This window comes from Argopecten irradians, chromosome 5, assembly GCF_041381155.1.
Source record: "Argopecten irradians isolate NY chromosome 5, Ai_NY, whole genome shotgun sequence".
NCBI lineage: Eukaryota > Metazoa > Mollusca > Bivalvia > Pectinida > Pectinidae > Argopecten > Argopecten irradians.
This window is the reverse complement of record NC_091138.1, coordinates 47,107,336-47,124,109: the sequence shown is the minus strand read 5'-3', so window position 1 is coordinate 47,124,109 and position 16,774 is coordinate 47,107,336. Positions and strand designations below refer to the sequence as shown.

The window sequence follows — 16,774 nt, the reverse complement described above, 5'->3', positions numbered from 1 at the left end:
ATCGCATGTTTGAAATTGGCATTACATGTATACTGAATACACTTGTTATTTCATATTTTCATACATTTCTATCATTTTTAGCTCGCCCTATTCGAAGAAGAGGGGGAGCTGAATGTTATCACTACCGGCGTCGGCGGGCGTCAGCAGTCAGCGATGGCGTCCCATTTCACATTAAAGTTTTTTAGCAAGTTTCTTTTTTGTCTATTGTTTAAGCTTAAGTCATCATATGTTTATGATTTTATTTTCCCCTAATGTTGTATGGATGCTGAACATTTTTTATTTTCTGTTAATTTGTCCAGAATGTCAAGATAGTCCATACCAGATGTGCATACACATTGATGATAGAGATAGTCCGCTAAAATATCTGCCTACATCATTAATAGGTTTTTTTCCACTATTTTCTCCAGAATGATTTAGTCCATACCAGAGGACACTAATGCCTATAAACATGAATATTTATCCTTGATAAATCCTTGATAGACATATATATGAAACCCTGATAATATAGACAGGTTTAACGGACTTTATAGAAAACGGCAATAACTTGTGTCATTTTGTCTTTTGTTTAATACTACGAGAAAAAAAAATCACGTATCTTGAAGTTGATTGAAAATTGGTAAGGAGGAAGGGATGAAGAGGGAGATATATATACACATTTCTGATGTACGTTGAGTGTGTTTTAAACAATCGTGAATAATAAGGTACAGAGTAATGATTTTATTTTACAGAAACAGGATTATTGCGAAAGTCGATTGGGGTCATTTTAGTAGAAGAAAAATAAACTTTGGCATTATAACGCGAAATTTGTATTGAATATTTGTTTGAGCCCCCTGAAGCCATATTGTGATTCCGGAAGCCACATTTAACATGGACGAGCAAGAACTTTGTCATTTATACCCATGACGTTGTCCGGAATGCTGAAGTTCATTCAAAATAATTGTTGAAACATTGTTTAAATTTGAAAACTGTTTCCATCTTGTTAATTTTAATCAATTTAGATACCACATTAGAGTTGATTTGCTTTCAATAACTTTTAGGCGCGTAGCTACAATAAACTCCCGTATTCACGTGCATCCACATCATTTTCATGTTCATTTTAGAATAAATATCTGATTACCTTTTTACACAAAATCTTGAGAAGCAAAATTTCTCTTTACTTGTATCTTTACTGTTAAAATAACCCCGACGAGTGTCTATACTGCCCAACAGATCCATTGATGTACAATGCATTTCATTTAAACATTAGCGTTACTGCAAGTGACATTCTACTGCTGGAAAATTCAAAAGTATTAAAATCGTTAGTAATCATCTATATCAGATAAAATTGCCCAGTTATCCCGTGGTCACGCGGAGATCGATGTATAGAATATGGACTCGGATTTTCCTTTTTTAGTTCAAACATCAACTTATAATTAATTGATATACATATTATGACAAGGATTTATAGTCTAACATAGTCCTTGATTATAATTAGTGTTGTGACGTCATAGTCGCATCAATATTGCGCTTTTGAACTCCTGGGTCTACTGTACAAAACGTTGAGTTCATCAGGGTAGTGTCCTATGACCATTCTTTTTCTTGTTAGGAACAAGCATTTCAAATAACCCTATTGACGTTTTTTTTATATAACTTCTTATCTAATATAAAAATTTGGAGCCTTTGAATTGGTTAATTATTTTAAGTCATGTGTATAAAAATAATTAATGAACTCCGATTGTGATAACGTCCCTGTGAAAAATAATTTGATATGCCCTGTGCATGACGACTGTACACAACTGAATTTAGCTTGTCATGTTATACAGCGTGATTTTCACGGGAGATTACTCCCATTTCAATCCTAGCAATGGCTGATGATGCTGGACTGGGCCTACGAGATAAATCACAAGGTTTGATGTTACGCTGTTACTGACTTATTTTTAACATATTTCTATGTATGTAATTAATTCATCACAAGAAAAGATACAGAAGCGAATTTTGGTTTATTGCAATTTAAATAAATCATTGTGTTAATGATGATATTTCGGTTGCACTGTAGCTTATGATTGACATTTGATTGTTGAAGAGTATCAAATATCATAACTATTCTGCTGGCTCCAGCAGGAAGTTGTTTTGTAAATGATATTTATTACAAAAAGGAATGTTATGATGTATTTCAAAATGCTTAAAAAACAAATAAATATCTTAATCAAACAACCAATAAGATACTGTAGTATATTGTTTTACTATTTAATTTAAAGACTACTTTAATCATTGTTAATATAAGGTGTTTTTGAGATCCCAAAACGACGCATGTAAAGAACAATTTATGGTCCATTGGTCCCACCATCCAGTGATTATGACGTCATCATTTGATGTGAGTTTCGTGACATCATGATCACCGGAAGGTGCGTGGCACTCTTTGGGATTTCATGATCAAAACCCATGTATTACTAAAAAAAAAAGACTATTATTTTTCAATTATGGCAGAAAATAGAGTTGTAGTAACTAAATACATGTATAATTGTAAATGTGACGTGTGCACATCTGCAATTTTACCCTGACCAGAGTTTCAGAGGACAAATATGTATCACATAGTCAAATAAGAAATTAAAGCTGATTATGCGATTCTCTTTCCCCACCTTTGTCAGTGATTTTTGTATATCTGTAACAGGAGAGGAGAAAATGTAGCGGCCAGACTGGGATTCGAACCCGGGACTCTCCGAACACTAGCCGAGTGCTCCACCAACAGAGCTACCTGGTCACCGATGATCGACCCAGTCCATTCCTGCTAAACTCCTCCCTCCTTTCTTGAAGTCTTTGCCCTCGAAGACACATGAGACCCTTCCAAACACCACCACAGTGGGTTATTTAGTTTATTTTGTAACAGGAGAGGAGAAAATGTAGTGGCCAGACCGGGATTTGAACCTGGGACCCTCGATCCGAACACTAGCCAGGTGCTCTACCGACTGAGCTACCTGGTCACGGATTATCGACCCAGTCCAGTCCCACTACAGTCCTCCTTCCTTTCTCAAAGTCTTCGCCCTCGAAGACACACGAGACCCTTCCAAACACCACCACTGTGGGTTATTTAGTTGGGCGCCAATTCTGTAACAGGAGAGGAGAAAAATGTAGCGGCCAGACCAGGATTCAAACCCGGGACCCTCCGAACACTAGCTGAGTGCTCTACCGACTGAGCTACCTGGTCACCGATTATCGACCCAGTCCAGTCCCACTACAGTCCTCTTTCTTTTCTCGAAGTCTAGGCCTTCAAAGGCACATGAGACCCTTCCAAACACCACCACCGTGGGTTAATTATTTAGTTGGGCGCCATTTCTGTAACAGGAGAGGAAAAAAATGTAGCAGCCAGACCAGGATTTGAACCTGGGACCCTCCGAACACTAGCGGAGTGCTCTACCGACTGAGCTACCTGGTCACCGATGACCCAGTCCAATCCTGCTTTACATCATCACTTAAGGGGCCTGTACCTTTTGATTTGGGAAAATATTACATTTTTCATTCCTTGAAATGCATATATTTACCAGAGTTTTTCTTTATTTGGGAAAATATTTACATGAAATTAGGAAAATACAGCGAAATTTCAGATGGAGAAGGGGCCAAATTTTGACCCTGCAAATGCACCCCAAGAAAATCACTCTTTGTTATCAGTGAAATAACCCTATACTGGCAGTATATTAATTAAATAGTGAAATGATAATGTTTAAGCTTTGGAAGACTGCAGTGAGCAACATTGTATCGTACAATCTTCATTTGAAAAGAAGTTGATATGAGCTTGATTTAGAATTTAAATTAAGACCTACGATAGATAAGGTATTTTAAGTGTCAATCATTAAAGGATGCCCCAAGTTCAGGATCAGAGATAGAGAAAAGCTGGAGTACTCGGAGTAAAAGCACTGACCAATTGTATATGTGAAAGTACCCCATGTTTAAAAATCTGAATACAAAGGTGAAGGCCAGTACTAAAGTTTGTACACTTGAAATTAATGGCCACTGTAGATTCATAGTTATGCAAGTTTGATGCAAAATCACAGGTTCACTTCTGGTACTTTATTATAATTATGTAAACTCTGATGTGATATACATTATATGTATATATCTAAACCATTATAAGATTTTTTTTTAATTATTCCAGATAATACAAGATCAGGTTTCGAGAAAAGAGAAAAAAGAAGACGAATACGAAAGCTCCAAGATGCAATCTCTCAAAACCAGGTCAATATTGTGCAACAAATGATGGAAGAAGATTTTGATGTAGATTTCCAATACCGCGGGCAAACAGCATTGCAGCTAGCAGTAAAGGAAGGCTTACTTGAAATGTGTGTACCGTTAATAAGAAAAGGAGCAGATGTAAACAAGATTGACTCGGATATGAACAATTTACTAAACATTGCATGTTGGAGAGGATTTGATGACATAGCAGATTTGCTGATAAAAAACAAAGCTGATATTGACTCTCAGAATGACCTTGGATGCACACCATTGAATACCTGTGCGTATAAAGGTCATGCATGTATTTGTAGTCTTCTGTTAAAAGCCAAAGCTGATTCTAACATACAAAATTCACGAGGACGGACGCCACTCCACACGGCAGCGAAGCGCAGACATGTACAGATAGTCGATTTACTAAAGAGCTCTTCCTGTAACATGAGTCCTGGTGACGAGACAAGGAAAACTCCTCTGATCTGGGCCGCAGACTTAGGCTTCACAGATGTTGTAGAATCTCTTTTGTCAGGAGGTAATTAAATACTATTCATTTTAATCCCAAAGTCTGTATATTCTTAGATTTGCATCTTTTCTACTTTGCTCATAGATGGTACATATAATTTCTGCTTAATGATAATTCATATATTGTTCTTTTGAAGCAAACTGTTAATTTGTGCACACATTTGTCATTGTATTCCATCTATAGTATATAGTGTATTGAGTATGGTATTATTTTGTATTTGAATATATTACAAAGTTATCTGCCCTTGTGGGTAGGTATTGACAGTGACGTCATATATTACAAAGTTATCTGCCCTTGTGGGTAGGTATTGACAGTGACGTCATGAGTTTGTGAGGGTTACTTCATAGATTTCATAGATAATAAATACGGTTTGTAAATTTCGCTAAAAATATAATGATGTCACAATGGGTACCTACCTTCAAGGGAGGCAACTCTGTAATATGCAAAATATTGTTTAGAGCTAAAATAATGGATTATCCTATAACGTTTCAGGTGCTGATCCCGACAAACAGGATAATTTAGGTCGGACTGCCCTCTATTGTGCTGCATCTCAAGGTTATTTAGAGGTCACACAAAAACTCATCAATGCCAAAGCTAATCTGAACCTTCAGACTACCAAAGGATGTACACCATTGTTAGGTAACATTGTTACATCGTCAACCCTCCAAGAATGATGAAACTGTAAATCAGAGAAATAAGATACTGGGTAGTTGTCCTTTATGTTCCATGAATTGATCAAAGTTATATGAGTGACCAATTCTATGCAGAGTTCTCCCCCATTTGTTAGGATTGACATTCGTAAATTTACTTTTACTGTGAAAATGACGAAAATAAAATTACATACTGAAGTTGAAACTGAATCTCCCATTCATAAATTGGAATCACGGGAGCTGGAAGATGGGTCTATGTTCTAAAAGTCATAACCTGGCTAAATGTTTAAATGTTTGTATATTTTTCTCTTTTACATGTACAGATGCTATAGGAAGTTCTTGTGCAGGCACTCTTGACATAGCAAAACTACTGATCAGTTCTGGTTGTGATGTGAACTTAGCAGACCGCCAAAAACAGGCGCCCATACACGCTGCTGTTCGTCAGGGTAAGCTTGTGTTGTGTTGTAACGGCAAAAAGGTAAACAGTTTCTGTAGGTTACAATGTGAAAGTTGTAATGACACTTTAAACTTTCTTATTTTAAAGCAGTCAAATTTAGGTCCAAATACGAAAAAATGTAAATTATGATTTATTAGCACGGATAATAATTGGGGCTTCACTACCAAAATACCAGAAATAGTTAAACAAAATTCTAATGAATCACTTTCACAGTGAAAATCAGGCTTAAAAAGTAATTTGTTGATGAAATTTTTGTTTCTACAGTAGTGTCCTGCAAAACCGTGAATATTTCATTTCTGCTATATTACTAATCAATGCAGTTTTTCAAATGCCAAAAACATTTTTTCAAATCCTTATAATTTCTCCTTTTCTTTTAAGTTTCCCAAATGTTTGGATCTCCAAATGAGAATGCCTTGGCCTTAGTGAAGATTCTGGTGTCTGGGAAATGTGATGTGAACCAACTAGATAGTGAAGGATGGACACCTCTCTATCAATCAGCCTTAGCTGGAAACCAAGGTAATCTATCGTCTACCACGTTGTGTCATTATTGGTAACCCAGGTAATCTAATTTTTATCAAATATTTGTTTACCACATTCACCATATTTAGCGCCCAGGGCGCTGAAACAATTATAACAGAGTGGAGCACTTATTAATGAACTGAAATGTAAGTTGGGGACAAAAAAAAGTCAGACATATTTTAAATCTTTCTGTACATATGGTACATACATTAATCAGTTATAGCAAATATGCCTTTTATCCTTTGAGAAATTGAGACGCGTTATCATGTCGTGATTCGCATATAAAAGACTCGCAGGTTCATGTAATATGGAATACAATGCTGATGTTAGAGGCATCACATGTTGTAAAACATTGTTAAACCCATGGGATGGGGACGTTTATACAACTTGAATTCTTCTCCAGAAAAGGGGAGGGGCGCTTGTAACGGAGAATACAGTTGGTATTCTAATCCATTTCCCCACCAGTCACCCTTCGTTGGTAATCATATCTTAACTAGTCACCCAATGCTGGCAACAGTTTATGGGTTAAAATAGTAATCAATTTCAGTCAACCTTTGAACTAGTCCGCTAAACCTGCCTATATTATTAGGCTTTTGATTTTTTTTTTTTTTTTTTTTAATATATGGTACATAAGATCCCAATATAAAGGTATGTGTACGTTTTCCTGGTATAGCATGGACGATATATTAGAAATATGCCGCTGACGTAGCCTTGGCCAAATCTGGCCTACGATTTCACATTTTAAACAGGTACCGCGAGCTGGCTATATATTAGGCAAAAAAAAAATCATTAAAAAAGCCTAATAATATAGGCAGGTTTAGGGGACTACCTTTGAACTTGAGTTTAAGATAGTTTGTCTGTTAAGCACAATGAATTGGTAACATGCATACATCTTTGTCTCTTAGATGGTAACTATAGTAACCAATTGGATGTGATTTCTATTTTTCTTGTCAGTTTCTATAAATATTTAACATATAACAACAGCTTTACCTCTGTATTCACCTAAAATTTTCACATTTTCTAACAGAAATAACCAAGATTTTACTGGAAGGCCATGCTGATGTAACTCTCCAAACAAAGAATGGTGACAGTGTCCTTCACGCCGCAGCCATGGGGAACAGTGTAGCTGTGGTCAACACATTGATATCGGCAGGTAAGTGATAAGTTAGATTTTACTATAAAATAAGTCAATGAAAATATTGATTCTTACAAATATGGTATAGTAACCTTTCTTGTGATTCTTTCACAAAATAGATGGGTCATCACTACAGATGATATCAACAGATTTCACCTGAGTTAATTATTCAAACTTTAAAACCACTATTACCAGATTATTTGTCTTTATTTTCCATCCATTTATGCTACTTGTTACAGAGATGACAAACTGTACTTGAAGGGAAGATAACTCAAAGATATAGGTAGAAGGGGAGATAACTTAAAGATATAGGTAGAAGGGGAGTTAACCTTAAGATATCTTTTGAAGGGGAGATAACTTAAAAAAGATAGATGTTGAAGGGGAGATAACTTAAAGATATATGTTGAAGGGGAGATATTTAAAGATATATATTCATTGGGAGATATTTGAAGCTAAAAGTCGAAGGGGTGATAACTTAAAGATATTGATTGAAGGGGAGCTTACTTAAAGATATATGTTGAAGGGGAGATAACTTAAAAATATCTATTGAAGGGGAGATAACTTAAAGATATATGTTGAAGAGGATATAACTTGAAGACATATATTTACAGGGATATATTTAAAGATATGTTTTAAAGGGGAGATATTTAAAGATATATGTTGAAGGGGAGATAACTTAACTGAAGGATATCTGTTGAAGGGGAGTTAACTTAAAAAGATATACATCTGTATGTTGAATGGGAGATAACTTAAATTATACGTTGAAGGGGAGATAACTCAAAGATATATGTCGTGCATCGTCTGATGTGCGTCGTGTGTCCTTAAACACTATGCATATTCCACTTCTTCTCCAAAACCGCTGAAGCGATTTCACTGAAACTTCTAAGGCATAAGACCAACCAAAAGGGGTAAAATTGGCTAAAATTTCAAAAAATTTCTTCTCCACTCACAGATGTGGTTCTACAAATATTGTGAATTATATGACCCTGGGGTCTCAGGTTTTCCCCTTGGGAGGGGGTTAAGTTTACTATAGTGTATATAGGAAAAACATATATATGAACATATTTGCTTATTTTTCATTGGAAATTAGTCAACCTGGGTAAGAATAACCTGCCTGAAATAGCATTTTAAAACCATATCCATATTGGTCCTGGCTGACCCCCAGGGGCCAAAGGGGCTGGGCCAAAAGGAATCAAAATGGTTAAAATTTCTAAAATCTTCTGAATTCACAGATTTGATGGAATCAGATACTCTTCATAGATTGGAAGGTCTTAAGGCCCTCTACAAAAATTATGAATTGTATGACCCTTGGGTCTCAGATTACTCCCTGGGAGGGAGTTAAGTTTACCATAGTTTATATAGGGAAAACATTTTTGAGCATTATTTGGTCATTTATAATAGGAAATTAGTCAAAAATTATCCCTGTGTGACTGTCCAGAAAAGGCTTAAACTTCATAAAATCTTCTTCTGAAATTCTGTAACTGGGAATCAAATACTCTTCATAGATGGAAAGGTCTTAAGGTCCTTTACAAAAACTGTGAATTATATGACCCTGGGGTCTTGTGTTTTTCTCTGGGGATTAGGTTGATAAGTTTACTATAGTTTATATAGGAAAACACATTTATGAACATTATTTGCTTATTTTTCATAGAAATTAGTCAAACTGGGTTAGAATTATTAACCTGAAATAGCATTTTAACACCATATCCATTTTGGTCCTGGCCGACCCCCAAAGGCCAGAGGGGCGGAGCCAGCGGAGCAGAGGGGCGGGGCCAAAAGAGGTCAAAATGGTTAATAAAATTTTCAAAATCTTTTTCTGAATTCACAGATTTGATGGAACCAGATACTCTTCATAGCTTGGAAGATTAAGGCCATTTACAAAAATTGTGAATTTCATGGCCCTGGGATTTTCCCCTGGGGATGGGGTCAAATTTAGGATAGTGTATATGGGAAAAAACACATAAATGTCATTTATGAACATTATTTGCTTAGTTTTCATAGGAAATTAAAATAATATAATAAGAATAACTTATGTAAATCACTCTCAATGGCCCGAATGTAAGCACGCGAGGGATCTTAGTGTGGAAGGAAACCGGAGTGCCTGGAGAAAACTCAAGTGATTGGGCAGGTGACCCCATGACCTTTTCAAGTCTGTGCCAGGGATCGAACCCCCGCCGGCTAAACCACTACACCACCCGACCATATCTTATAGGAAATTAGTCAAACTGGGTTAGAATTATTAGCCAGAGACAGCATTTTAACGTCATATCCATTTTGGTCCTGGCCAACCCCCAGGGGCCAGAAGGGCGGGGCCAAAAGGGGTCAAAATGGATAACATTCCAAAAATTGTTCTTCTGAATTCACAGGTTTTATGGGACCAAATATATACTCTTCATAGATTAAAAAGTCAAATTTATAAAATCACTGATTGACTTCAAGAGCCTAATGAGCCAATATATAGTGTTTATATGTCTTTGTTTCATTCCGTATCTGAACTCAGGTGACTGTTAAGGCCCATGGGCCTCTTATTACAGGTATAATTTGCAGGGGAGATAACTTAAAGATATATGTACGTTGAAGGGGAGATAAGAGATATATCATAAAGGGCAGATAATTTATTTTACAGGGTGTGATGTGAATAAAACAAACAATAATGGAGAACATGCCCTATTTGCAGCCATCATCGGCAGGAGTAACCTTCAGGTAAAATAAACCGTCTGCTAAGCATTGACCATACAGATACTCTGACAGGTTTTCGCCACAGAATATCAAAAGAAATTTTATAATATATCTTTTCCTCTTTGATTCTTTTTTCACTATTTCCTGTAGATCATTATTTATAGTAACTGTGTTGATCTTCAATTTTATATACATATCTATTTTACGATTCATTTTCCTCCAAAAAGTTTATGCTCTTGATCTACAATTTGTATTTTGTGTTTCTGATTCTTGACCTGTCTGTCCATGTGTTGTTTTAACTTCAGATTGTAAAAATCCTGATCCAGGCCGGAAGTGATATCAATCTGAAAGAGAAGAAGTCACGCTTTTCAGTCCTCCATCAGGCTATCATACAGCACTACACGGAGGCGGCGTTACTATTAATAGAATCAGGTACAGGCGGCGTTACTATTAATAGAATTGGGTACATGTGGCGTTACTATTAATAGAATCAGGTACAGGTGGCGTTACTGTTAATAGAATCAGGTACAGGCGGCGTTACTATTAATAGAATTAGGTACATGTGGTGTTACTATAAATAAAATCAGGTATAGGCCTAGCACTGATACGCTTAATGTTTTAGCTCACATTACCAAAAGCTAAGTAAAAGTCACGTCTTTGAAGAAACTGTAGTATCAGGAGAGTTAAAAGGTATATTGTTACTTTGGCTCTCCACCTCTTGGTTGCAGGCTTGAAGCTCATATGAGCAATGGCTTGTTGGCTAATGATAGGACTTCAATCACACTCAAACCAAGATAAATAAATGCATTGCTTAGAATCTATGGTCAATATTTCCTTTTAATTTATTTTTGGTTTAAAATCTTATGCAGCGGATGGATTTTAATCAGGATAAAAAGTGTTGTAATGATAGAGGATATTTTACCATTGGTCAAATTAAAGAATTTAGAATGTTTGATATGTACACAGAAAAATCTTAAAATTCACCCCTGAAATTTCAAAATGGTCTGGTCTAAGCTTTGTATTTAGAAGAGCCTTAAAGTGTTTTCAGGAGTGAATAAGTTAAAATTTTGGTTTTGTTGTCTCAAAATAATGTCGTATGAGGCATTCAGATGAGTGATACAGGTCCTCTGGGCCTCTTGTTTCTGTTAAACAGGGTGCGACATAAATGCAGTTACAGGTAAGCTGCAGACCCCTCTGTACACAGCTGCTGAAAAAGGCAACGAAATTGTGACAGAGAAACTGGTCAGTATACCGAAATGTCTGCTGAATGGCACCAAACACTCAACGGTCCCACTTCACATCGCTGTAACAAATAACCACGCCAAGGTAGCCAAGATCCTCATTAAAGCCGGCTGTAACATCAACCAGGTGAGAAAGAGAATGTCCCTTTAGAAAGAAGTATTTGCTATGAATGTTTATCAATAATCAGTTGGTTGGAATTATAAAATGATTATTCATTAAGGACAATACAGTTGAATTATTGTCTTGCCATTTGATTAAATATTGTAAAACTTCAAGTAATCCGAGTAGATGTGAGTACTTGGTCTAAGTAAGTAATCATTTTAGTTTTATTAAAAATTAGAAATAGAAAATAGGTAGTAAATTCAAAAAATCTTCTATTTACTAAACTGATTAAGGAATCATTTGTTTAGCTTACATAAGCAACCTGAAGAATATATTTCACAGTGATAGAAATGTTAATTTTCCAGATGAACGACAAGTGCATGACCCCTATTATGGCTGCTACAGAGGAGAACAGTGTAGATGTTGCAATGGTGCTACTGAGATATGGCTGTGACCTTAACGGCCAGGCCAAGGTCAGCAAGGTGCTGCCATGTTGTATAGTAAGGGAGGACCCACATCCGCACTTTGACCTTGAACCCTTGTTTCTAGCTTTGACCCACAAGAATATCAAACTGTTGATCTTGTATATGAAGTTTTACTTCAATATCCCATACAAGCTGGTGAAAGTTTTGTCGGAAATCTTGAGGACGTCTCGAGACATTAACACACAGTATACACCAGCTCAGAAAAAGACAATTCTGACTGTGTTTGATCAGACCCTGAAGCATCCAAGAAAACTGCAGGAGATCTCCAGGGCGATGATTAGAGAAAAACTTGGCAGTAGACCGGAGGTCAAGGTGAAAAGTCTTACATTAGCAAGCAAGTTAAAAGATTATGTTTTGATGACTGATGTTTTAGGCGAGGAGGAGGAAGAGGAGGAACCATCACAGGAAGAAAAAAAGAGAGGGAGATTTGGTTTAGTTATGGACTAAGGCCATCACAGAAATAAAAAAGAGAGAGAGATTTGGTTTAGTGATGGACTAAGGCCATCACAGGAAGAAAAAAAGAGAGGGAGATTTGGTTTAGTTATGGACTAAGGCCATCACAGGAAGAAAAAAAGAGAGGGAGATTTGGTTTAGTTATGGACTAAGGCCATCACAGAGAGGAGATCCGGTTTAGTGATGGACTAAGGCCATCACAGAAATAAAAAAGAGAGAGAGATTTGGTTTAGTGATGGACTAAGGCCATCACAGAAATAAAAAAAAGAGAGGGAGATTTGGTTTAGTGATGGACTAAGGCCATCACAGGAAGAAAAAAAGAGAGGGAGATTTGGTTTAGTGATGGACTAAGGCCATCACAGAAATAAAAAGAGAGGGAGATTTGGTTTAGTGATGGACTAAGGCCATCACAGAAAATAAAAAGAGAGGGAGATTTGGTTTAGTGATGGACTAAGGCCATCACAGAAATAAAAAAGAGGGAGATTTGGTTTAGTGATGGACTAAGGCCATCACAGGAAGAAAAAAAGAGAGGGAGATTTGGTTTAGTTATGGACTAAAGCCATCACAGAAATAAAAAAGAGAGAGAGATATTTGGTTTAGTGATCACAGGAAGAAAAAAGAGAGGGGATTTGGTTTAGTGATGGACTAGGCATCACAGAAGAAAAAAAAGAGAGGGAGATTTGGTTTAGTGATGGACTAAGGCCATCACAGGAAATAAAAAAGAGAGGGAGATTTGGTTTAGTGATGGACTAAGGCCATCACAGGAAAAAAAAAAGAGAGGGAGATTTGGTTTAGTGATGGACTAAGGCCATCACAGAAATAAAAAAGAGAGGGAGATTTGGTTTAGTGATGGACTAAGGCCATCACAGAAATAAAAAAGAGAGGGAGATTTGGTTTAGTGATGGACTAAGGCCATCACAGAAGAAATAAAAAAGAGAGGGAGATTTGGTTTAGTGATGGACTAAGGCCATCACAGGAAGAAAAAAAGAGAGGGAGATTTGGTTTAGTGATGGACTAAGGCCATCACAGAAATAAAAAAAGAGAGGGAGATTTGGTTTAGTTATGGACTAAAGCCATCACAGAAATAAAAAAGAGAGAGAGATCCGGTTTAGTGATGGACTAAGGCCATCACAGAAATAAAAAAGAGAGGGAGATTTGGTTTAGTGATGGACTAAGGCCATCACAGAAATAAAAAAAAGAGAGGGAGATTTGGTTTAGTGATGGACTAAGGCCATCACAGAAAAAAAAAAAGAGAGGGAGATTTGGTTTAGTGATGGACTAAGGCCATCACAGAAGATAAAAAAGAGGGAGATTTGGTTTAGTGATGACTAAGCCATCACAAAAAAAAAAGAAGGGAGATTTGGTTTAGTGATGGACTAAGGCCATCACAGGAAGAAAAAAAAGAGAGGGAGATTTGGTTTAGTGATGGACTAAGGCCATCACAGAAAAAAAAAAAGAGAGGGAGATTTGGTTTAGTGATGGACTAAGGCCATCATAGTGAGAAATATGAGATGGAGGATAGCCCAGCAGTCATCCTTGACATTCCAGGGGTTACTATCATTGTCATTATATATCCACCTTGAAAATATGAAGGCTCTTTGTTTTGTAAATGATCAGGTAGTTTGGTCCATTGATGTGCCTAATTCATCAAAGAAATAAAAAAAAAACCACTGTGGATGTAAAGTTTCTTAACAACAGCAATAACAGCAGGAAATGTATATTGATAGCCTAACTTGAGGTCACCAAATAAATGCAAGATTCCGTCCATAATCTATGTTAACAGTGAAGTTAATTTCGCTGTTTTGCCGTCTGCCGCAGTGATAGTCAACTAACAAGCTGTAATTATGACGACGACGGGAACCATAAGACAACCCGCGTTATGAAAATCAACATTTAATTGAATTAATTAAATTGCTCACAAGGCAATGATAAGTATAGTATTAACGGTAAGCTAATAACTTTTGCGACTCTACAAAATTATCAATCTCGTTTTACATTTCCATTTTAAAGATTAAGGCAGTGGGCCTTTAACTGCCTTCAGTTTTACTTTGAGATAGTCCTATGGTGAATATAAAGACAGTGAGAGTAACCTCTAGAGAACCGAGAGGGGAGTCATCATAGGAAAGAAAATGAAAGGAGGATATTTGGTTTAGTTATGGACTAGAAGCCATTTAGGAAAGAAAATGTTGATGGGGGTATGATTTAATTATGACTAGGAGTCAGTTAGTGCAATGGATTTTCCACTACCTATATACACTAAAAAGTGCAATTTTTTTCTTTAGCTTTATTTTAAGTTATTGTTTCATCAAAATATTTATAGTCCATGTTGTTCTTTAGTTTGTTGAATATGATCATATCATGCATATTTAATACTTTTGTGTCCACCCGAAGGTAGAGCCTTCTTCATTTGATATTGCTTGAATTTTGTTAACCTTTCATGGTTTGATATTTATTGCCTTCAATAATTTGTATTTATATACAGTCAAATCTGTCTATAAAGACCACCTGAGGGAAAGAAGAATTTTTTTTTAAGTCAGGTCATCTTTCTTTACAGATTGAATTGTGTTGAAATAGGTCATTTAAGACCGTAGAAATGCCGTCTTATTAAGCAGGTGGTCTTTATACAGAGGTGGTCGCTATACAGAGGTGGTCGCTAAGGCAGATTATAACTCTACTTTAAATCAATTGTTGCCATGGAGAATTATTGGCCAGGAAAGCTTTTTAATTTTTTTAGAAAAAAATTTTTGACTTACTGCATGGTTGAAGCTGTATGTCAGCTACAGGATTTATCAGTGAAGTATTTAGCATAAGACACTTTTTCTTTTGATTTACTAAATGGTTGTAACTGTGTCTCCTAAGGGGTTTACCAGTGAAATGTCTTAAGCACAAGACACACTTTCTTGATGAAAGCCACATGCTGATACTGTTTCATCAACTCAGTGAATTTACATTGAATTCAGAGGTGAAAAAAGATGTTATAGGGGGATAAATAGTCATGTGATCAAGGATTGTTTTTATATCAATACTCCTGAAAGAGAGATACCAGGTTGTATCCTCAATCTAGACATGAACTTTTCCAAATAAACAAATAACTGGTAGATAGATTATAACCTCACTATATTGTCCCTTTTAGTAAATCACTGGGAAAAAAATCAGCAAAATTTATATTAATTAGTATCAGTAGTTATTTATTGTACCTTGGAGATGTTTTACATTGTTTAATTTGATAGTTTCTCCCTTTTTTACATTGTTTGATGTGATAGTTTCTCCCTTTTTGACATTCTTGGTGCTGTATATAAAATGTGCCATTTATCTCTGTATAGAGAATATCATGTAGTAATAAGTCATTTCTTATTTCCGTCCATTACATATAAACTAGCCATTATAAGGACTGGAAACACATCTTTCATCTGAGCGTTTGCAGATATTAAATATTAATTAACGACTAACGGCTGAAAATTACTTTGATTAATCAATTATTGGTCACCCAGAAAATTTACTTATCATTATAATTTGCAGAAATAATATGCAATAAAATATATATTCAATTACAAGTATAGCAGTTCTAGAATGTCCATGACCAAAAAAAAATATGAAATCAAAAATTTTTGTAAATTAGTTATATATTTAGGCAATGAACATATACCAACTATAAGTAAGTTCAATACAACCGTTATTTTACATTATTGGACCCAATAAATGCCCCATCCATATAAGCCGAATATATGAAAACCTTCAGTTTCTTTATTTGATTTCTTTTTGCAGATTGATTTATGGCTTTCTTTACGCAATAACTTAATGAAAGGCTTGTCCAAAGTGGTTTTATTATGCACCTCATTTTTTTTTTTTTTTTAACATCCAGGGCACTTATTGGGTCATATATGGTACATCTCTATCTTCATACCTCAAAAAAAATATAGTGTAATTTTCACTTTAGAAAAAAAAACAAAAAAACATTGTGTATGAGGTTTAAAAATGACGTATGCAAATTATTAATTTTGAAAGGGAAAATGTACGGTAAAAATAATAACTCATTATGATTAAAGTTATGAATGTCACATCATCCTTTAATTTACAAATTTTGTTTTTAATTCATTATCTTTTTGAATTAATATCTTGGTGCTCATTTATTATAGAGATAGATTGTTTAATTGTGTGGTTTAATCATGATGCATTTTAGGAAAAAATATACATGTATTCTGTAATCATCGTAATTAGCGCCCAAGGTGCTACATAACTAGGGAGGGGCGCTAATTACAGTGAATGTGGTTAGTCTTAATCAATTCTGCAATGTTATTGTAAGAACTGATTTTAGAATCATATGGTTTA

The 16,774-nt window shown here is 35.7% G+C and overlaps 1 protein-coding gene across 1 annotated transcript; it reads left to right on the top strand.

The window, feature by feature from the left end:
* The first annotated feature begins 1,825 nt into the window (after window positions 1-1,825).
* On the top strand, window positions 1,826-12,609 carry LOC138324064 (putative ankyrin repeat protein RF_0381). Its single transcript, XM_069269076.1, has 10 exons — window positions 1,826-1,886; window positions 4,130-4,732; window positions 5,216-5,362; window positions 5,697-5,819; window positions 6,209-6,346; window positions 7,377-7,502; window positions 10,111-10,187; window positions 10,469-10,595; window positions 11,317-11,531; window positions 11,873-12,609. Exons 1-10 carry the CDS (start codon window positions 1,844-1,846, stop codon window positions 12,437-12,439), a joined length of 2,166 nt encoding a protein of 721 aa, XP_069125177.1. The 5' UTR covers window positions 1,826-1,843; the 3' UTR covers window positions 12,440-12,609.
* The last annotated feature ends 4,165 nt before the right edge of the window (window positions 12,610-16,774 follow it).